This window comes from Pogonomyrmex barbatus, unplaced genomic scaffold, assembly GCF_055798465.1.
Source record: "Pogonomyrmex barbatus isolate J1 unplaced genomic scaffold, ASM5579846v1 scaffold10, whole genome shotgun sequence".
Lineage (NCBI taxonomy): Eukaryota > Metazoa > Arthropoda > Insecta > Hymenoptera > Formicidae > Pogonomyrmex > Pogonomyrmex barbatus.
Window position 1 is genome coordinate 4,701,654 of NW_028297099.1, and position 24,206 is coordinate 4,725,859.

At 39.5% G+C, this 24,206-nt stretch overlaps 3 protein-coding genes and 1 pseudogene across 6 annotated transcripts in view; 2 read left to right on the plus strand and 2 right to left on the minus strand.

Annotated features, from left to right (window-relative positions):
• The window catches only part of LOC105432641 (A disintegrin and metalloproteinase with thrombospondin motifs 7), a 67,474-nt gene that overhangs the window by 1,044 nt on the left and 42,224 nt on the right, over positions 1 to 24,206 (plus strand). Inside the window, exon 1 of one of the 4 annotated variants that reach the window (XM_089070483.1) lies at positions 7,066 to 7,206. The exons of the other annotated variants lie outside the window; for them this stretch is intronic. The gene's annotated coding sequence lies outside the window, so the exon portion shown is untranslated. Of the gene's footprint in view, positions 1 to 7,065; positions 7,207 to 24,206 lie in introns of those variants that run through there. 4 annotated transcript variants of the gene reach the window in all.
• On the plus strand, positions 4 to 9,101 carry LOC105432643 (A disintegrin and metalloproteinase with thrombospondin motifs 7-like). The gene is given in 8 exon segments (XM_025219710.2): positions 4 to 707; positions 3,534 to 3,743; positions 4,066 to 4,180; positions 4,239 to 4,499; positions 5,236 to 5,356; positions 5,576 to 5,690; positions 6,212 to 6,462; positions 6,808 to 9,101. Coding segments are annotated over 7 exon segments (1,857 nt in total). The 5' UTR covers positions 4 to 707; positions 3,534 to 3,545; the 3' UTR covers positions 7,604 to 9,101.
• LOC105432642 (A disintegrin and metalloproteinase with thrombospondin motifs 1-like) lies at positions 8,831 to 14,649 on the minus strand (annotated as a pseudogene).
• On the minus strand, positions 14,601 to 22,340 carry LOC148937880 (A disintegrin and metalloproteinase with thrombospondin motifs 12-like). Its single transcript, XM_089070494.1, has 6 exons — positions 18,608 to 22,340; positions 16,686 to 16,851; positions 16,121 to 16,425; positions 15,757 to 15,881; positions 15,549 to 15,695; positions 14,601 to 15,294 (listed from the first exon to the last, which is right to left on the minus strand). The coding sequence occupies exons 1-6, from the start codon at positions 18,755 to 18,757 to the stop codon at positions 15,144 to 15,146; spliced, it is 1,044 nt and encodes a 347-aa protein (XP_088926620.1). The 5' UTR covers positions 18,758 to 22,340; the 3' UTR covers positions 14,601 to 15,143.

Below are 24,206 nucleotides of genomic sequence, written 5' to 3' on the forward strand. Positions count from 1 at the left end.
GTAACGCCACGGCAGTTACTCGCTGACGAAGAAAGTGTTAAGCATAATCGATCAGCCTGATAATGATTCCGATAATGTATGTTAACGTATCGATAGCTTGTAATTCCATATCGCCTGTAAACAGGCACCATCTGCCGTTCGCATCTATAAACCGATGCCTTTGCGGCCTACCTTATCCGTTTAGGAAAATACGTTCTCCGGCCGTGCATGGAGAACGTCAGATAAGAGGCCGAAGAGAAGTTGCGATATCACGCCGAGATATCGCGATCGACACGCACTAACTAATCGAAATGAGGCTTCCATACGAATGACCAATCCGCACAGTCATTTGGGTTTCGGTAAATCCGTGGATTCAAGCTCAATTTGTAGACACTCGCGTACATTTTCACATCACGTGTGCACCTACACACACATTTTTGCGGACAATAAATATTAAACAGGAAAAATAAAATGCAATCTAATTTAAAAACAATAAAAGAGATAAAATTGAAAACAAGATAGAATAGGAAAGTAAACGTTTACTTTTTATTTGTATTTTCTATTTGTATCTTTTTTAATAGAAAAAAGAAGTAGATAACTACACTAATATAAATTGATCTCGGCTTCGTTTTCAGACCTGTGAAACTCTTAGATGTGCTATTCCGGGCAGAGGTTGCGTGACTAGTAGGAAACCACCCGCCGAGGGCACCCCGTGCGGCGAAAAGAAAGTAAATTACTCCAACTTATGAATAAAGAGCGTAAAATAAGGCGCAAAGGATGATCTAAAACTCATAGATCACGAGAACTATGATAGAACGATTTATAAAAGTAATGATGTCTCGATTCCAGATTTGTCCTTCACGATAGAAATTGTTTCAAAAGATTCATGGAGAATCTCTTTTTCTCTTAAATATTTTAACATAGTATTCATTAATCTTTCTTCAATTATAATAATTTAATTTTTAAAAAATTTAAGTTGAATCTTGATAATTTCATTTTAACAAAAGATTCTTTAACTCAATGCTTCCTTTGTTTTAAAAATAATTAATGTTATATTAATCTACTTATGATAATTAATTGCAGAGGTTTTATTTATGTATCTTTTTAACTTTATTTCAATGTATTGTTCATCAAGATATTCGTTTGTGAATATAACTGATGAATAAGTTTGCCTTCGAGAGCCTTAAAAGCATATCACAGTGCAGATTCGAAGAAAAATTACGTTATTGATCAATTAATCAAGGTTCTCGAAGACCTTTCACCGAGAGGCCATTACATCGAAATGGTTTAAGTATCTCATGAAAGAGATACGACGAGAGTATACAGCAGAAAGCTAAAAAAGCTATCTGGATCCGCCATCGACTGTGAATCACTCGCCCTTTCAGAATTAAAACCAGTTTCAGACTTCAGTTGAGTTTCATTGGCCCTTAAAGCAACAAAGCATGGCAATGTTAAAGATTGCAAGCAGAATTGTAGATGCACTCTTATAAAGTACATCAAGCTAATATCGTACAAATACGTTGTAAACTCTTTCATAATACGTTTGTAAAAAACTTACAATCTTTATACAGCCATTTCTTGATTCTTTCCGGTTTAATAAGCAGAGCTTCTTACAAAAGTCTAATACACTTCAAAAGTGAAAAGGTTATTTGTCTGAAATTCAATAATAAATTAGAAAACTTACAAACTTACAAAGCAGTGTACAGGTACAAAATCAATACAAAATCTGTTTCGAGAATGAAAAGCTCTATTCAAATATATCTGAAAAGCTCGAATATAAAAAACACACAGATTGACTTAAAACTTGCTAAAAAAAGTTCGATATATAAAAAAGAATATATGCGGAGAATCGTGCGAATATATGTATATTTAATATAAAAATTTACGTATCTCGCCGGATAAAACTTGTTTCAAGTCGAGTCACGAATATTTCGGAAACGAGACAAGTCGGCCGAAATATTTTTTGCGGTTGGTCAAGCATGCGCGGCTACGTGATGTTGCAAAAGGGATTCTGTAAAACGTGATAGAACGTGCACCGTGATGCACGTGAGACCGTAATGACCAGACGACCAGCAGTGTCCAAATATCACACATCAGCGAAATATCAGATTTGGGTGTTACAATGTTAATAACCAGACGTGCCGAAGCGTCGAAGCGCGTAGACGAGAATCATTAGCACCGACCAGCTGGCCGACTACCGCTTCGGGGTGTCGGTGACCACCATTGAGAAATGAAGCTCGTGAATCCGGTCGGCGAGTGATCTCTAATTACTCGAGTGAGCTCCGAACAAAGTCGAAAAATAATTGACACGCACGTGCGCCGGATCGGGCCAGCATCAAAAGCGGATTTTTATCTTATGGATTTTACAAACTGCAAATATCAATTACCTTTCAAATGTGTGTATATAAACATTGAGAACGGGAATAGAAACTATTTTCGAGAGAGGTAGATGGTATCAGCCAAGACATATGTATCTTTTTGTAGCGCATACGATCCGTTCGAATATTTATAAAAAAAGAGGATACGCTTGATATTTCATCTAAATAACTCGACGTAAAAGGAAAAACAAATTTCCAACCGATGAAATTTAGTGAGTAAAATTGAACGATGTGCAGGGAATTGCAAAGTTTAAAAAATTGAAATCGGATTGATAACATCGAGGAAAATAAATTGATCTACCTACGTGCGTAAAAATTCAGTTTGTTTGTCATGCCACTTCACAACAGCCGAGGCAATCATCGGTGGAATGAAATAGACAAATAGATGCGCAATTGTAGTCCGTGGAACGAAGTGCAATTATCTCATAGCCGGTCGAGGGCGGATTCAATGCGTTTGCGTGTTATCGCGGAATTGAGTGTATGCTTTAATGTGGACATTCTAAATGGAAAAGTGAGATAGCTAAATTCAACTAGTCGTGCCAAAACATGGCGAAATATTCCCGAGAATTTTTTATGATAAGATTTTACTATGACAAGATAGAAGACATGTATTAAATATTGCAAGTTCATAAATTTTAGTTTACATTCTTGAATATATGAATATTAAACATTAGATATACATTTACATATTAGTCCATTACATATTAGTATCGTTATTGCGACTGAAGCAATGATTACAAATAATTAATATTTGTGGCAAGAAACTGTAAATGAAGAACAGTTCATTGATGAAAGAGCAATACGTCCGTTACACCTTTTAAGGTGTAAGACACTTACGCCGCGTTAAAGCAAAGGCAGAAGTATTATTCCACCCAGTAGACACTTAAGCAGCTTTAAGTATGCTTAAAAGTACAGAAGTCATAAAGGGACTCGATAATTATTCGCGTCGGGGAATAGCGTTAGTGATTCTAATGAAACAAGACGAAGAGGTCTCTCGAAGCGCAAGAATATCTCTTTGTAGAGCATAATAAATTTCCACGTCGTGCTTCTGGAGAACATCGTAGTACATCATTTAATTTCATTCATAATACATTTTCCTAGAACATCCCTTATGCCTTCTCGTCTTCCATGACATAAATCAGTCCAAGTGTCGCAATAGATTAACGAATATTACAGTGGTGTTACCAAATGAAATGTCTGATGGTTGGAGAACGACCTGGAATCACAGACGGTGGTTGGAGTATCTGGTCGTCTTGGAGTAGGTGTTCGCGGACCTGCGGCTCCGGCGTGGCGTACGCCGTAAGAAAATGCAATAACCCATCTCCATCCAAAGGCGGTTCTTATTGCATGGGCGACAGGAAGCGACATAAAATTTGCGCCACAAATGTTAGTCTTATCCAGACAGTTTTCCAATAAAAATATAGCGCGAAATTAAGCAGACTTGAATAAACATTCGATTTATATAATAATTGCATCTTGAGATAGTCATAAATCAATAAGAATTGGAAATATTTCCTTGGTATAAAAAATTTTATATAACGCGACAAAGTGTGCAACATTTACAAATTGGATTAAAACGAGGTTTATGTTGATAACAATAATTGAGAAAATAAAAAAAATAAAAGGCGTCAAATGCGCTGTATTGTTATAAAATTGTTTATGATAGAAAATTTTTATTACAAAGGATTAACATTGCGTTTTCTCACAGCCCTGTGAAATCGGCGCGCCGTCGTTTCGCGATGTGCAGTGCGCTGAATTCAACGACTGGATATTTCCAGAAGATGGAAAGATGCATCGTTGGACGACGTATAATCTACCTGAAGGTAATAAACGATAAGCGATCTTCGGCTTCGGGTCGACTTCGTGACTTATCTTTCCCAGACTTGAAGGCGTCCGAAAACCCCTGCGCTCTTTACTGTATGAGCGAAACTAATCTGGTGACCTCGTTGAGACCAAAAGTGATAGACGGCACCACATGTTATAGAGGTATTCGAGATATTTGCATCGGGGGTGTGTGCAGGGAAATACCTTGCGACCTAGATATGGAATCCGATGCTGTCGAAGACGTTTGCGGCGTCTGTCGAGGTGACGGCACATCCTGCATTTTGAAGCAAGAGACAATCTCGTTAATGGCTGAACCCGGTAAGGAAAAATATAGTGTCAGCATTGAAAATGAGAAATATTCCGTTACACATAACTGCAAATATTTTATCTTGCCTCGCTTTTTGAATATTAATACTAATTCTTCTGCAAGAAGACCAAAGTAAAAGCCTTTGCCGAACATTAAAGTGAACACTTGCATTATTAAAAATATTCTTGTAATACTTCAAACATAGTTGAAACTCTCTCTCTCTCTCTCTCTCTCTCTCTCTCTCTCTCTCTCTCTCTCTCTCTCTCTCTCTCTCTCTCTCTCTCTCTCTCTCTCTCTCTCTCTCTCTCTCTCTCTTCTCCAATCCTTCTTTTGAATTCCTCATAATAATTTCCTCAGCGTGTCACTTACTATTCCACGTCAAGCGAATTTCGCGACTTGACAAAAATGCCGATGAACTTCAGTGTCGTCGGTACGGCACGGTGAATAGGGAAATACGGGAACGAGAACTTCCGTGAATTAAAATTCTGCCAGAGCAGAAGTATAAGGCGGACATTCACAGTCTCTAAGAGGAATCCCGAGCGGCGTATTGAGAGAGAAAGAGAGAGAGAGAGAGAGAGAGAGAGAAAGAGGAAAGGAAAAAGAGAGAGAAAGAGAGCAACCCGCGGCAGCCAAATAAAATCTTTCTGCATTGCGCGGAGATGCTGCGCCAAAATTGGAATCTCGACGAATAATACCGCACACGGTAGCTTTTTACAATAATCTTCCAAGCGAATTTTTCGCGTTAAGGGCTCAAGAAGATAACAGACGTACCGGCCGGTGCCAGAAATATCCGCATTGAGGAGGTAGAACCGACCAAATCCAAGATCGTGGTACGCACCAGACGTACGAAAACTGTGTTGATCGATGGGTAAAGAAAATATTTTTCTTCTAATGTATCTACGTAATAAAGAAGAAACCAGTTTATTATATATCTGAATCATTATCTGATCCAAAGTCTCATGTGGCATCAGCAACTAATTTGATGCCTTTCTTCAATTTGTGTTATCATCAATCTTGCTACATTCATGACATGTCACGCAAATAAAAATACTAGTCTTATCCTGCAATAAACACGTAATTATTTCAGTAATCGTTTAGGAATGTTCAATGTGCCAGGCTCTAAGGCGTGGCTCGGAATGATAAGGCCGAAGCAGGAAGCTTTGAATATACCAGGACCCGTCACCGAGGACTTGATTATATTGGTAAACATAATGAACGCATTCCGCTAATTAGTCGCTCCTCTCGGCAAGTCGATAACATATCTCAAACAAGGTGTTCAAACTTGGACATGTACTATCAGCAGGAACGCGTAAAAAGAAACGCTTTTAAGAACATTTTATGTTCAATTAAAACTGTAGTACTGCTATATAATAAGCAACTGCTATAATCTTCAAAGGAAGCGAGTTTCATTTTAAATATAATTTCTAACTCTAAATAAGCAACTGCTATAATCTTCAAAGAAATCGAGTTTTATTTTAAATATAATTTCTAACTCTCGCCGACGTAATGCGAATAATATTTACAATGAATATTGGAGCATTTGCAGATCTTTTATTTCCAAAGATACATATTTTAAGCTTAGTATCCATTTTTTATTTTTACATCGCAGTAACTATTAAATTATTTTGGAAATCATGTTAAAAGAAGGATTCTTTCATGTTGAAAAAAGAAGAAGATTTTATCCTTTTGCAATATTTTCTTTGACAGCTAGTTAATCTGACAGGTTTTAGCGAAGGAGAACGTCACGTTGAAATACTCATTAGGATTGAAGCAACGAACTCCTCGCAAACCCAAGTTCTCTTGGGGCTTCATCGACTGGGAGAAATGCTCGGCAGGTTGCGGCCCGGGAGAGCAGATATCGAAACCCCGTTGCATCGAGAAAATCGGCGGATTGGTAGATAATAAATTTTGCAGAAACATCACTAAACCGGACGCGAAAGTCAGATCATGCGATCAAGCTCCCTGCATACTGCGGCAAGTTTATGCTTTTACAATTTTTCGCAATTTGAAATATATATAAATCACATAAGATTATATAAAAAAAACAATTGTAATTTTTAGTAAGCTTTGATCGTAAAATGAAAAAATTAACAATGTATCAAGGAAGATAGGCCATATATGTTACGCAATAACAATAACATTTGCACGACTATCGCTCTTGTCATCATCACTGTATTTCGTATCATGTCGTCGAACAAGATTGTCACTTTTATCTAAGAGGAACTAACGAATGGACATGACACTATGCGATAATCGACGTCGCCCCGCCGTCGCCAGCTAATTAAAATCTCACTCTTATCGTTTCGCATGCGTTTCCAGGTGGATCATTGGCGAATGGCAAGGCTGCGCACCGTGTACGCCTGGCTGCAAGAGAAGGCGTGCTGTCAAATGTGTACGACCCGTCGGCCGTGGCGAGCAGGATCTCGATGTGGTCGAGGACAGCTACTGCCAAGGACCGAAGCCAAGGGAGTCGGCATCGTGCGAAGTCAGCCGACGAAGACGAGAATACAGAAGTGCCGCCGACGGCAAACGCGGGATCTTCGCCACTCGCTCGAGCACGCTAACGCGACAAAACGACTTCATTAAAGCTGCTCGAGTGCGTCCTAAGATGACGGCTTTAACCGGCGCCGTCATAGAAGACCGACATCCGGGTGATTGCTCCACGCGGCCAGGACAAACTGGAAATTTGTCCAATCGCTCTCGTTTGATCGGCACCTGGTACGTTAATGCGCTTCCAAATGAGACGACGAGCTTAATTTCATCAGACGCGACTCGAAATTCGACTAGAGCTCATCGAGATCGTTCTCAGATAGATAAGAGATCGGGAAATACATCGAGTGATAAAACGGTGAATGCAAATAAGATTAAAAAGGGCGAGGTAGTGGTCGATAAGGAGGACATTCGGAACCTAACGCTCACGATTATTCTGGAACGCGATGAAAGGAACGTTATTACGAATTTCCCGAGGAATTTTGAGCCTCGACCGCCGGAGAATAGTACGGAATTTACCTTGGTCGGCATGGATGCTCTCAGGTACATACAAAGAATTCAGGAAGAAGCGCGCGCGTCCTCGAAGCTCTCGATTTTTCGCAAATGACGCGTATGCGATACGTGATGAAGTAGATCAATGACGTGAATAATTGTACGAGGAAATTCGAGCGTTCCTCGAATACGATGAGAGAGAGAGAGAGAGAGAAAAAGAATTTATTATCATACGAGATATATATCGATTACTCTCGAGCGGAAGCGTCTGCTCTTTTTCGGAACGGCTGGCGCGGCACAAACAAGTGAAGAGAACGCGTTTGGAAGACGAATCTGCGTCGATTCGAGCGATGGTTATGCGATCCATCAAGGAGACTTTTACGAGTCGTTGAGTAGAACGACGGCGTACTGGTGTGCTGCTCTCGAGCATGAAACGCGCGGCGCGTGCAGATTGCTGATGCCCGAAGCGATAAAAACAATCGTTACATTATACGACCCAAATTATACTTACGGCGCGCGCTTTTATATAGGCGTATCGGATTTTAACGATCGGATAGTAGAAAACTCGGCCCACGTCGATTGTTGAGAGCAGCAAGTTGTAAGATGAATCGATTAAATCGGCGACGTTGTTTAAGCCCGGCTAACACAGCCTTAATTGACGATAAAGCGGCGATCTGTTGGAGTCCGAAGATAATCTCTCAATATGCGGCGATATACGCGGCGAGGACGACGGGCAACATAAATTATACCTGAACAACACGGAGGAGGATGATTTCCCGCGACCCACTAACGAGTCTCGCCGTTGAGCATTGATCTTTCAGATTCATCGTTCGTAAGTTATTTATGGCGGGAGCGATACTTTGTAATGATCCGAGATTGCAGACGTTTGCCTCCCTTAATGGCCCGTGTTCTGGAGGTATCATTGGGAATTGCCTGGCGCGCGACACTTTCTTGTATCAATAAAGATTAAGTGGTAAAAAAAACGCGCGTCATTAATCTTGAATGTACTCGTTTGTACTCGTTCCACGTGGTTTTCGTAATGCGTCTGACGTCCGTTTGTCTGTCTAGCATCGTGAACGAACGCGTCATATCGCTTGACGATATTTCCTGTTCTCCATGCGTCGCTTTTTCGTATTACCTATATGTTTTATTTGACTTGACGGCCTTCATCTCGTCAAGCTAATCAATCACGTACGGCAATACGAATCAGCAAAGAGCAAGTCTTGCAACATAGTGCGTGATACCTATCTTTTCAATCCATATCTAAATATTCATATATTTCTGAAACTTATACATGGATGACAATTATGTACAAAGATAGCATACGCTTATCGCGTATAAACGTTTAATTTTCTTTAACTCAACGCTGTTTTTCCGCGGTATCGATTGACGGATTAAGATTCTTAATTCGTAATAGAAACCGCGCGCGGACCTGATGTCAGATTATGATGAACTAACTGTTCGATTAGCTTAATCGCCTGAGCGCCCTTGTACACCTTCTGCTGGCTCGTGTCGATGCCAACACCAACGAGATCGCCGGCTTCCTGGAATGCCTTGTCCGACAGATTAGTCTGAAGAGACTCGTCCGTGAACGGTGCCTGCATCAGTACAATCTTCTCGATGGGTATCGAATCCTTGATGATGGATCCCGGCTTCATCGTGGTGAATCTCTCCGCGTCGCAGGTGCGCTTACGCTTGTCCTCGTTTGTCATCGCCCAGTCGTAAAGGATCTGTCGGAAGTCTCGGGCGGCGCTCATCCCTTCTAGTTTGTCGTCAGCGCGCAACTTGTCGCGGGCTTTCTCCAAATAATGGGCTAAACCGAGATCGACGAATCTGTCGATCATTCTTCGTCGATCGCTCGGCGATAAGCTCTCTCTCTCTTTTGTATCCTCAACCTCTCGCTCATCCGATCGTCGGGTTTTTTTGGGACACATTAGTCTGCAGGGTCTTGTACCTGGAACGAGTATCCACCATTGTATCTTTGTGACAAAGTTCTTGCAAGTTTTCAATTTTTTTATATTGCGAATTGTACTACGTCGAAAATATTACCAACGTGAAAAAAGCCGTGATTATACCTATACATTCTTCTTTTTGCCTCGGCACACGACCTTTACACGCATCCAGATTTGCCTGCACGTCGTCTTCTCCCGGTCTGGCACTTGGTCTTACGCATTGGACCTTGCGGTGTCTCATACCCTTCTTCCCGTCACAGGCATTGCATTTACTCCATTGACTCACTCTCCATCTGCACGAATGACCGACGACGGACATGAATTTATTTGCTTTACATCAGATTCGTCGAGCGAACGCTAATGTGCGCAAAACGCTAGATCGATGTTTATGCGATGCTGAGTTAACATCTTATTTATCAGCAAACGTATGCGTAGTATCAGTATGTCATCGTTAAAAAAGGAACTGAGATCGATCGAGCGGAAGCCAATAACATTCAGAGATTTTTATCTCAACGTCGCGGGCTGTACTGTTTGAGCTGTTGTTGTTACAGTCACAAATTATATATTTTCTTATTACTAGGAGTAAAAAAATTTCTTGAAATATTACAAAATCCAACTATAAAAATAAAAATGCATCAGTACAAAACATCTCAAATTTTATGTTATGCTATCATAATTCACGTATTCATATTCTCTCGGGAAAAAATATATGTCTTATTTTATTATCAAATTAAAAATATAATTCCGCCTTAAGCTTAAACTTAAATTAAAAAATTCTGAAAATATAATCTGCTCAAAGAATATCTTTTTACGTGAAATTAACAATGTATTGTCTACATCTATTATGCGAAACTTGCAACGTCTGGAATTTGCAGCTTACTTTGCGGGACAAGGGGCCTGATTACAGATGCGGCTCTTTGCCTCCGGACGCGGTATACCGTCGCAGAAGTTAGGCGTCACTCGCCCATCCTGTTCCTCGATGCAGGACGCCTCGGATATCTGCGCAAATCGATGACACGTCCTTCGCATAAAAGCGGTCGCATTCGCGGTCGCGTTAGGTACCCGCGTGCGCGTGTAACGTTGTCACATAAATTACCATTGTGCCACCGTCGCACTTAGCGCTGCACTTTGACCACTCGACAAAGTCCCACATATATTTGGGCGTGTACGATGTATTCGTCGAGCTCACGTAGTATTTGTAATCGATACCAGGGTTATCTTGGGGATTGAAGAAGACGTACTAAAAGATTCGGTGAACAAAATTCATGTAATAAATTTTCAATATTTTTAGCATATTTTACTAATATAACGTGGTATTATAAATTAAAGAAATTTAATTGAATTATAATTAGTTCAATGCGTACTTTTTATAATTTAAAAATTATATAAACACATTTGATCATTAATCCACATAGTGATGCTACTAATGATTTGGTGAAATGATATTTTGCAAGAAGTAAATTTATACAAAAGATAAAAGCATCAAACGGAAAAAATTTGTATAACATTGAATTTTCATATACTAGAGTATGTATGTATATATTTTATATATATATATATATATATATATATATACAAAACTGATAATTACATCGTATGTACGATATGATATCGGAATAATCATTAAAAAATAAAGATAACTTACTTGTATCTCGATATCTTCGGATATTGGGCCTTTCATTTCTATTACTTCCTTGTCAGGCTCCGGATGCGTATAGATAAGCATCGTTCCAGCACACTCGTAATCTCCACTCCTAAACTCACGACTATACGAACGACGACATCATAAAAGTATGCCGTAAAAATACATTATGCGTTTTATCATAGTTACAAAAAACATCTGTGCATATCAATTTTTCCAGAACATTTATACGCGCTATGAGCGTTATAAATTAAAGACGGAAAAAAAAGAAGCAACTCGTGCAAGAGTTCGCAGAAGCTCACTTCTCTCCATTGATGCAGTATGTTTTATTTTTTGCGAGTTTCACGGCCAATATGTTCTCGCTGGGTTTCCTCTCCAAAATCTGCACGCTTCGAGCTCCCTTCGGAATTGTCACGATCGTCACATATGCTGCAAAGAGAGATGAACAATGTATTGCAGGAAGAAAACCGTGCGGTTTCGTTTGGCAGTACAAGCTACTGAATTTTTACCACTCTGTGGCACTGTTTCAGTGAACTCGCCCTTCACCGCCCTGCACTTGGTTCCGTCGCCTTTACATATACCGCATTTGTCCTCGATTGCCTCTGAATCTATCATCCAATCGCATCCAACTTTCTACAGTTTAGAAAATTGGTATCATGATATTTGACATGACAAGAATCATAAATGTCACACAGAAAATAATCTCTATAAAAAGATATTTGTAAAAGAATATGGTACTTTTTTCAAAGAAATATTAATAAAACTGTAAATTTCATTGTGTTTCTTATGCCAAGTCATTTGAGTTTATTACACTATGTGTAGTTCTAATAGATTTATATTATTAATTAATAGATATTATTAGTTAATTTTTTCACTCCAGCTACAAACAAAGTAATTACAAACGTGCACATAAAATAGACAGAAACAAAAAACTTTATCACTCAATTTAATTGCACGAGGATAATGCAAATGTATGCTATTAATTATTTTCAATACATTATTAATTTGATTATGGTTGTTGTTTGAGATATAATATCCAAACTATAATAATTTTCAATAATTTTTGTCAAGTAAGACTTCCAAGACTTAGAGATTCTAACTTTTAGAAATTTTTCTGAAAAATAGAAAAAAAATTCAAAAACGTAGAAAATCTAAAAAAATAATAAAAAACATAAGAATATTTTTAACTTTTTATATTTACGATATATGTATATATATTAATAAATATAGGCAACTCGTAAAAACTGCAAGCTAAATATATAAAAAAATTGGGAAAATTCGATATTTTTAGCTGACGGATTTTATCGACGGAATGAAGGTGACAATTCCAGTACGGATAGTAGAGATTTCTCGGTAAGGCGATTCTATTTCGAAAAGTTTCGATTTCACACCCTGCACGTTCCGGAAATGCACATGTAGTTGGTCCCAGCCTTGCAGGGTGTCGAATCATTTGCCGTCGGCGAGATCTTCACGTAAGTTTGCTTCTCGTTGATGCAGTAGAGCGCGCAAGGTTCTAATTTTGGATCTATATATGGCTTCCATTGATGAAGCCCGTCCGTCAGAATCTCTTCGTTGTCGTGTTCCGAGCATTGCACCGCGCGGTATGGCGGTTTCGTCGGGTCGCAGGGCTGCACAATTTAATGCGGAACATTACAGCGAATGTGTGATGGAATTCTGTGCTGGATGGTATACGGGAGAATTGCGACAGCATAGAGAATCGTCGTGCAACTAAAAAGAATTAAAACGGTTTCGTCGGAGTTCCGGAGTCACGGAGGTGCTCGCGGCAACGATACAGTTTCTCTCTTTTCGTCTCGCTTTCGAACTGAATTTCTGACGGCATGTTGTACCGCTCACGTTACTATTTCATATTACCACCGGGATATCTCGCTGCTGGAAAACATAAAAATCCCGTACGCGTGACGACGCCACGCTGTCAGCCATCTCACCGCAATCATGAGAGTAAGATAAAGACATCGTCGGTGTGTGTGGCTTGGAATGTGAATTCGGTCAGCAACTGGAAATAGTCGTCAGAGGAAGAATCGCGTAGTTAACGTTGAGTATCGTGATGAAACGAAGCTCGAAATGGTGGCACGCGAGAAGTAACGAAAGACAGATGCAATTTACCGTAGTGTTGCAAGTGAAAAGCCGTCGTCTCTCGCCGATGCAGTATCTGCCACCATTTGCCGGTACCGGGTTATCGCATTCCCTCTCGGAGTACTTGAGGCCACCGCCGCAGGTCCTGCTGCATGAACCCATGGGACCCCATTTGCCCCACCCGCCGTGCACCGCGGCCGGTCGAGTACCCATGTCCACGCACTTCTTGTGGATGCACCACTAGATTCGCGTCCACGCACACAATGCCCTTTATATTACCTTTGTCCCGCGGGTTAGAAGAATGCAATATGTCTCGCGGGCTCTCCGTCTCCACGCTTCACGCGAATACCAATTTCCAGCGCGGAGAGTCGCACGAAGTTTCCTGACACTTCAATTTATTTCCCCGGCGCGATTAAATCTACGTCCGTCGCTCGCGAGCGCGCCGAAGGCGACGAAATCTACATCCGCGAGAAGCGAGGCGAAGAAGGCGCGTCGTTTAATAAATCTCTTTGCTCTCAAAAGAGGAAGAGGGAGAGAGAGAGAGAGAGACGGAGAAACGCCCTTTTATTTCGCTATGTTTCCGGCGGCGTTCCGGGACGCGACTTGCGCCTCGCAAATGGCTTTCGATCGCGTCGAAAGCCATTTGCGTTCGCGTTCGTTTGATAATTGATGTCACCTCGCAGCGACGTATTATTTATGTCGCCGGTAATATCTGCAGATGCATAAACAACGATGCTAAGCGGTTGCTAAATAATCCGCGCCGGGAATATGTTTTGCCGAAGGAACAGGTTCTACGTAAGCTGCGCGCACCTTATTCTCACCGCACTTTGTACCATCAGCCTTCGGCGTCCCCAGGGAATAGCAGCTCGCGTTGACCAAGCACCACAAGGTCTCGCAGCCGCTCGCCTGAAATATACACATGATCGCGAAGATCCCGGACTAATCAGATTAGACTTAAAGGAATAGGATAAGAGAGTGCAACTCAAACGCGATCTCATACGATATCAAACTGTCGACTCCGAAATCCAATACCGAGGCAAACGTTGCATGGTGAATGTAACATCAAATAATTTATTCAAAGAGTAAATATCCTGTCAGCGCAATCGAGATAATCGAATATATTTTGTCCAAGCAAATATAACGAGCGATTAATAAAAGCCGTATCATTTCTGATGAGCCAATAGCAGATAAAATGCAGACGGAATGCAGATATAGCTAGTACACGATATGGAATTATCGACTTAATAAGAAGAACATTAAATTTCGCTAAATAGTAATTCGCATCTATTTGCATCTATCGAATCGAAAACATTAAAACGCAATTAAGAGAGAAGTTTATTAAAACTTTACTTGAGATTGCGGGCACACTTTCGAGCCAGGGAACTGCATATCACATTGAAAGGCAGCGTCGTACATTGCACCCGGTAACATGTTAGGATATTTCAGTTTCTCTGGTGGATTTCTTGGATTGTCATTCAAACAATCTCCCAGTCCGCTCCTTGTTCACAAATAAATTTTATCATTTTATCATTTTAAAATAAATTATAATTAGAAAATTAAATATTTCAGTATAAAAAAATAAAATTAAATATTTCAATATATCAAATATAAAATAATGAATGATGTTTTGATACACACATCGGTTAGAGATTTTAATAAATAACATAAAAATTTTTGCTTTAAAAAATAAAATATGTTGTATGATTAGATTTATCGATAGGTTACAGGATAAATTCTGCTAGAGTTCAATGATAATGTCATATATGAGGTAATTAATAGATAATTTTTACGATACTAATGTAAGAATACTTAATGGAGAGAAATACTATTGATCAATTAATATTCTAAATATCTTTATACAATGAAATAATATTTTCACAGAATTATGTATTAAACATGCTATATATTTGCATAAGTCGTGCCTCATTGCACAATTAAAAAAGGCCATTACTTAAGCACTCAGATCATTATTTATGCAACTCGATTTACTCGAGAAAAGCTGTTATAAATCTTCTGCTACAACTCGACCATCTAATGGTATATAAGAAGACGATAGGGGACATAATGAAGTAACTATCATCTGTGTCCATTGATGGACATCCACTGGTTTCAGGCTCATCATGAGAACAACCCATTCTATAAAGTAATATTTGTGTAAGAAATTAGAACAGCCGTTATTTAAAACATTTTGTATTATAATATGAAGCGTATTTCTAATTGCAATAATTGCACAAAGTAACCATAAAAAAATATGTATAAACACAATTAAAAAAAAAAGTTTATTTTAAATTAAAAAGTATATCCTTTTTCAAAAATTTTTGAATTTAGAATTTATATAATTTTCTAAAATCACTTAAAAGTATTTAATTATAGAAATGCATGGACAATACACGTGACCAACTTCGTGAGCAACCACAATGCCGAGCAAAAGTCCGCTGTCTTCATTAATACAAGCTGCTTTCTCTGAATCGCAAGCCGCAGCAACATGAGCCAGACCCATTAGATCGCAATTGGTTTCCTCTGAGCAAATGTCATACCTAAGAATGCAAGCAATAACGCGATATATATGATAATTAGATCAACACCTAGGCAAATTACCTAGTAACCAATACCGCGATATCGTAATGATTGGGATGAGTATCATCCTTTGGATTTATTTTCTCTGCCCATTTTGCAAAACTCTCCAATGTATTCTCTGCATTCGGACTAATAAGCAAATCTATCTACGAGCAAAATAAATCAGACATCAATATCATATATAAATATATAAATGATATTTTTAATTTAATTAAAAAGTTATTTCAATAAATTGGAATCAATACACATTTATAATATATATTGATTGTTTAAAATAATTTATTCATTTCTGATAAATAAGGTAATAAAATTTGATTGTGATATCTTTTTCTCTTTCTATTAAATATATTCTATTAATAATTTTATAATAATGATTGCACGTTACCTCCTCTTTTTCTTTCTCCAAGTATATCATTCGTACTAAGACGACGTCTATTTGATTCCCCACGGAGCTATCGTGATAAAAGTCAGACACCATGTTCATAATCGTCAAGAGATACTGTTCATAATCCGTACTATTGTGGAAGTCGAGGAATCTCCGATCGGCAATTAGTCCAATTTCAATGTATCGATGTATACTGTACGTTCCTGAGGATACTGCGGTATCACGCTTCGCGCCGAGAGAATTATTTTCCATTAGTTGCATCTGCCTTTTAGCTAGCTGCTCCGCCCACGCTGATTCCCAGTTGTCTGTTAAAGCGGGAATGAGCTTCCACAAACTACGCGCCATTATTTGTCACTTGCTCGTAACTATGCGAAATCCTCTCGCGTTACGGTACATAATAAATGCCTGCGACACGGGCTGGGAACTATATATCGTCTCGAGTTAAAGTGAAATGTTAAAATAATAAATGATGGGATATGCCCGACAGTGCCGAGTCTCGTTCAAAATTACTTTTAGGAAGAGAGGAAAAATAAAAATGCGGGTAATATCTGAAGAAAGCACTAACCGCTAGTTCCGCAATGTCTTTTCGACATGGTATCGGTTTGCCCTTTTTCCTCGTGCGGTGCATCTCGTTTGTAAGCCACGTGAATATGTTGGCCATCGGATTCGGGTTCCGTCTGATACACTGGCTCGATGAAGTATCGTCCGTGATTAGTTTGCACGTAACCAGCCTGCGCGCGAGAGGTGTGTCACGTTGCCGATAATAATAGTGATAGAAAATAAAATATCGACATTTATATTTGCAGCATTGACACATTAGTATTTGATTTATGTAAAGTCGTTACATTGCGAAATTTTCATCGCGCCATTAAAGATCAGCATTACGATTAACATGTGAAATTATATATTACAAATATATTATAAACGCTGTTTTTTTTGTCATACGTAACATATATTAAGATTTATTAATAATTGAATTAATTCTACTGGGATTCTATCTTATTGATTTCAGCATTTGACTGTAGATAAGTTACACCAGATTAAAACTTTGTATCAGTATGTCTAGAGATATTCTCAGTGTGATATAAATATATAATTATATATCGAAATGCCATAAATATAAATTGATAGAACTGATGATACTCGTCGAGTGGATGTCAGAATGGAAAAGGCCAAACGCGTCACATTTTACGTGACATTTTGGTCGATTCTAGTTGCTCATCGCATTTAGAAACATTTACGTACAAACCCGCATTTAACGGGTCACCTGTTACGGACGCGAATGTCGCTTGCCGATTCGTTTCGCCGCAAATTCGCGTGACCGACGAAAAAGTCATAGATGGTAATCGCGCTCTCGACATGCGTCGCGACTTTACATTTAATAAAATCAACTAGGCATTGCAGTTTATCTGCACGCGTAATCGTTCGCCTTGTACTCTGAAAATAACAAGTCATAGCGGAAAACTACTTTCGAGACTATTGAGAATATCTCACTGTAGTATTACTATCGCTTCGACTATTCAACGCAAATATCGATATTCGTATACGATGTAATCGGGAAACTCAATTTTCCCTAGTACCATAATCCAATTATGATTGAATAAAGAAAATATTTTTCCAAAAGGATCAGCTCAGATTCGCCAAAATAATATCGATGTTTATCTTTAAACATCTATATAATTCAAGAAATATATATATATATATATATATATTACCAAAATATTTTTTAACATTGTCTAACGGAATGCTTTGTTGTAAAATATAACTACGCCATAAGTCTTCGAACATTTGAAATTCTGTCCAATTATTACGGCAAACTTCGTAATAATAAAATAATAATAAATGTATGAGAATATAGTATGATATTAAAAATATCATAACATTTGCATCAAATTTCGACGAGATTTAGAGAATGTTCCAGCACAACCTTTCTACAATATCCGTCCGCCTGCACTCGCGATTCTCCTCTTGCTTCGTTAACGTTAATCTCCCGAAGGAATCTGTGGAACGCATTATGTGCACCAACCACACTCGTAGCCACTTCGAAATTCTGTTCTATCTCCAGCTCGCAACTCTCATCAAAATTAATAACAAACCATACGAACCGCATGCGTAAAGATTTAAATCTGAGTCGCAAACTTAACCGGATGTTACATCAATTGACGTGGCTAAATTAATTAATTTTCTTCGTAAAGAGACAAATGAGACTGTCAGATCACGCGATCAATTATTTTATCTTCAAATGCAGCGCAAAAGATTAATTAATAATATTATCTCTATCAATATATTATCAATATAATATAAGTATTAAAAGTATTCACGGTAGATCAATAACGCGTAATTCGTAGATCCTTTATCGAAGGACATCGTAGCGTGAAAGGCGTACTTTGCCAACACGATGAAATATGAGAATTGTTTTTTCTCGGTTCGTTAACACCGATGTTCTCAACAGAAATTACACGGAAATACGGTGTATAATATACTAACCACACCGTCGCACAAAGACAGAGCCGCCCTGGAATTAGTGTGGCCCCGAATAATACCGCGATAATGACACTGCCGATCGGACGCCTTCCTGAATCTTAAACCTTCGTTCAGATTCGTGTTGATCCCGGCACCCCGCGTCTCCACCACCATGTCAGGCGAGATGAATTCATGGTACGGACTGAGCTCCACATGGTGATCGATTCCGTTAAAGGGTAGCACCAGGTGCAGTATATCGGCCGATCCGAGGGATCGCTTGCCACGCTCGCTGATCTCTCGACGGTTATAGAAATTCGGCAAGGAATACGTGCTGAATCTACCGTCCGCGAACACTCGCCTCGGTATCAGGAGCTCCGGCCCATGGATATCTCGGGTATATCTGGTTTATTCAAGGGACACAATTACATCACCGACCTCAATCGAACGAGAACGTTATGAATAAGATAACAAAATTTTATAATTGTATAAGTTTATTTTTCTATTTTAAAAATTTATCGAATAATCTTTTGTCGTAATTTGTTGCTGTCCTTCGTCATTGATATTTCGCCACGGCGAGAAACTGACAGCGATTGCGAAATGCAAATGCACTTACCTACCGTGATATACGTTTCCGGATGCGTTGGCGTATTTTTCAAGTAGACCGCCATCAACAGTCGCGATGAAAAGCGTCAGAAGTACTAGGAATACAATCATTATGACTGGCTCGTGCTAAATCAGCCTGAATACGTGCCTGAAGTTGCCGGATGTCGATGAACAACGAAGGAACGAAGTTGTTTCGCGTGAGCATATCTGATTATATCGCATATACAATGACCGGAAATGCAAGTGCTTTGTTTATGCATTGATCTGACTAATGATATTAGTAATTCAATTAAAATGCATAGCACAATTCTATGGATATACTGATAGGAAATCCATAAGCATTTAATATTTTGATGAAATATTACATATATCTATTGTAATGAGATAATTCGCAAGAGAGAAGGAGAAAGAACAAGAGAGAAAGAGAAAGAGAGAGAGAGAGAGAGAGAGAGAGAGAGAGAGAAGGAGACAGGCAGGAGAAAGCATGAAGTATTAATATAAATTAAAGTAGATGATTATTTGAAAAAATTAGTCAATGAGCAAAAAAGATAATAAATATCATAATTTACAATTTATAAATATAAATTTCAATTAAAATTATAAAATAATAAAGTATGTTTTCATAGTAAATTCATCATTAATAAGAGTAATATAAGAGTAATATAATTAAGAGTAATATATGTCTTCAAGAGTATTTTCTAATTTACAAATGTTATTAAAATAGTTACACTAATATTACTGATATCGTACTTTTTTGGAATACAAGATTGATGAATACAAAAAAAATTAATACAAAAATTAGGCTTTTAATAGCTTGCAAATTTCGCTTTGAAACCATTTTTCGATCGGGTATCGAGAGAGCAATCCTCAATTTTGTGATATTTGATATCGCATCTTCGTTATGTCGTCCATTTAGACGAACTCTCTCGTACATGACCGCATTATCGGAAAACGAGACGAAAAGCAATAGACGAGAATTGAAACTTGAAAATTCGTGCGAATAATTCGGTATGACATTTAGATTTTACAGAAGGGTGAACGATGTTTAAAGTTAGAAGCGACGTAGCAAAGCGCAGGAATATTATCATTCACATTATCGACGACATTCACATTACCGAATGTTCATTCAATTTTACGTTTAGCTTGCAGTAATAGCATTTTGCATATACTTGTTGCACTTGGTCTGATGCCAATGATAGAAAGGAAAAAATACCGATGTCAAACGACGGTTCATGGCCATTTTAATGGATCGCAAAAAGTAATGACCAAAACTTGAAATCGTCCTACACAAATCTAATCATAAAACTAATATTAAAACTATATTTATTTTTTATGTAAATACTTAAAAAGATAGCAATATTAAATTTCAGTATCATAATTCAGTATTAGTTTTAATATTTTCTTATAAAAATAATTTTGAAATTAGAGAATTGTCATCTTACAATCAAAATATTTCTATTATTTATTAATAAATAAATTTATTTAAATAAATATTAAAATTTTTTTAAAGGAAGAGATTAGTAAGAACTCAACAGCTTCAAAATTCACGTTATAAACGGTTTTTATAAAAATTGTACATTATTTCTCGAATGTAATGCATGCATATGCAAGTTTGTGTGGCTATGTCCGAATCAAACCAAATATGGACCGAATCGGCCTCCGGGATAGACCTGATAGTTTAATCTTAGTTTGTTTTTCGGCTACATCAAGCGAGCAAGAACAATCGATGCTTTGTTGTCCGTTAAAGCCCGAAGTCAGTAAATCAGAACGCTTCCACAGACGCCGCTTCTTTACCTGCGCGAGAACCGGCAAGAATGGTGCATAGATAATCGATGACTTTGCATATAAAACATAATAATATCATAAATTTTCAGGCCAAAGAGAGAGTTCGATGAATAAATTAAACAACGTGGCTGGCCAGCTCGAATCAGCAGCGCCATCGATCAACGATCGCAACGGCTTTCCATTGAGGACAATGAATAAATTACAGGATGATATCCTACAATCGGCAGGATCCATTAACGTGAACGCTAAAAATTCGCTGGACCAACCGGTCCGTGGTATACAGCGGTCGCTTGCAAAATGAACATGTTACTCACGCCAAAGCGGCTTTGTTTTTTTCACTCCAAAGTGCAGCACGATGAGTTCTCATTAGGATCCACGTCTATAATTTATTCTTTACATTAGGGGTTTGCGATGCAATATACCTACAAGGCCTTATATTGCACAAGCCTATATCGAAGCATCGTAATGCCTGGTTCTTGTGTTCATTTCTAATCGTTATGGCCACGTTTCTTCATATTCTCTATTTTTCATTATTATCGGTTATATCTTATCGTGCGGGTATCTTATCTTATCGTTGTGTACCCTCTCTAAGAGCGGTGCATCAAGCTCCGATATGTAAATATATAGTATCTCTCTCCTTCTTCCACTCAGTCCATCCGTCGTTTTGCCGTGTCAATCCTGCGAATGTACCCATCTAACGTGGATGGGAAGTTACGGGTGGTCTTTTCGCGCTCATCACTCTGACTGTCGATGACAACCGGTCGTTGGCCGGCTGGATAATTAAGGATCTACCTGCGAGCGCCGAGGGAAAAAGAACGTGTTAAATTGCCGGGGCTCGGAGTCTAGGGATAACGCTGTGCGTATAGCGGAGGCGCTCCGAGGCAGCGTGGCAGGCCCGTCGACACGACGTCGTCGTCGTCGGTGGTACCGAGACGGAAAACGCGCATCGACGTGTCAGCATGTCGGGAGTTACGGCCGGTTATTCGTTTCGCAAGCGCAAATCACATATTAGCTTCGACGTTAAACGGTCGGCGACAAACGGACGCGCGCGTCTCCGGGAGGAAAGGAGCCTTCTCACCGTTATTTACGATCGTAACTCGCGAATTTTGCATAAGCGATCCGTTAAGCGAGAAAAAGAGAGATTAGGATGTCTCGACGGGCTTCCTTCCTCAAGATCTCATCTAATTTCTATTTATATGACACCGGGGCGCGGCCGAGCGCGACACGGAAAGGGAGTCGGAGAATCGATATAGTCTTCTTGTGGGCGATTTTGAATGACATTCGCGTGATGGAGAAAACCAACATTGGGCGTTTCTGCAAGCTTATCGATTACAGTGACGATTGACGGTGGAGAAAGCACGCTGCCATAAGTGTCAGTTTTTAATTGCTCAATCATTCCTCCGATTGTCCCGCCAATATCTCGGCATATATGGTGATGGTACTGATTTTGCTCCATTAACTTCTAAAAACTATCGATATACACTCACATCTTCGACCTTCCTCGGAAGCTGTCAAATTCAAATTAATGTTATCACACGGCCGCCCATGTAGCATTTTACGCTTACAGAATACGCCGAGACGGGCCGAGTATCCCGCCTGTCATGCACATGAATGGAGACTCAATGCATCTTGGCGGATACGCCGATCGGCCAAGAGTTAATTCAACGTTACGGCCGATCGTTTGTCATATACGAAGGACGGAGTCCTCGGTGCGCGGAGTTGAGTTTTACCGGAGCGCGCAAAAACGACGTCCGCCGCGAATAGAGTGGGTGGTCTCGCGTCTCGGCGCTCGGTGCGAGCGATATCGAGACGTCGCCGCTTTGCCAGAGATAGTACCTACGACGAGCAATAAAATCAGTACCGCGGAGTACGCCCTACTCTCTTGTCAGTCCTCTCCTGCCTCCCGAGACTATAAACTCATGAATAATACGATGAAGCCGCGATGCCATCGGGCCACCGGGTATAAGCGCCGTAGAAGTCGCAAACACAGCGACGGTGCTAACTAATCGGGCGCGATGACCGGATTTATCGCTCATCCGTGGAGTTGAATTACCGCTTTGCTTGCGAATTGTCGATCGATTTCGACGCGGCGATCGCATATTCATTATTAAACCGGCATTATCGTCAAAGTTGCGCCTCGCCAGATAGCACGCAAACGTAACGTTTTACCTCTCTCTTTTTTTATGTTGGCATAATATTTCACCATCGGTCAATCCCGCTTCGATCGTTCGATTTATCGCCTGTCTTTACGCGACAAAATCGCCGCAATTTCATCGAATCTATCCGCTGGTGTATCGTTAAAAATTCACGACGATGACAACGAGCCAGCAGAAGCCCGCGTCTTCGCTCGAGATCAGGCTGAGGATTAATTGTCCGTGGAAGATATATGTCTTCGGCAACGACTTTCTTGATAGTAAGCAAGTAGCAAATAGCTATTCGCACGTCCTACGAACTCGCTCGCGCGTAGGCCGGTCATTCGTGGATTTTAGAATCGATACGACCTTCGGTTGCAGCCGGCGGCTGCTGGGCAAGATCAAGCGTTATGCCGATAATATGATATCTCTGTGCGTAAATTGATAATCATACCACGTGCATAGGAGTGCTGTTAAAAGTAATAAAAGTACTTCATCTCTCCACATTGTGGCTTCCTACATTGGACAACTTCAAAGGATAAGAATCCTCAAGAATAATTTTCGCAATATCCATACATCTCTTTTTTTACAAAATATACATATACTTTTCTGTTACATAAAATACCATGATGTATTCAATCTGAAACATATCATATTTATTGATAATAAATATCTTTCAATTGAAACTTGTAAACGCGTCTTGCTGAACCAAAAATTTCACTTCTTTGACAGTTTCAATTCTAACGATTGCGCCTGTCTGTCGTATCTATTTAACGTAACACGTGAAGGAACTATCTTTTCGAAGGCAGTTTGTTGCGCGCTTTGGCTTTCTTAGCGGGGAGATTGCTCTTTGGCATCGCTTTCGTATATAATCTCGATATCTCCGGCCTCTCTTCAATGCTGTACACGTGCGATCCCACCTCGCCTCCCATTTCGGCATTACACGCCAGAGCTCCTTTGCGCGTGGGATGCCGATGGGCTCGATTTCGGTCGAGCGAACTCAATGAGGAGAGATACAATCCGCTGGTGAGCGCCGGAGTACCTCGGGACCGCTTGCGAAATCGGAGTGAATCTCCACGAGAACGAGACGAGAACGAGACAGG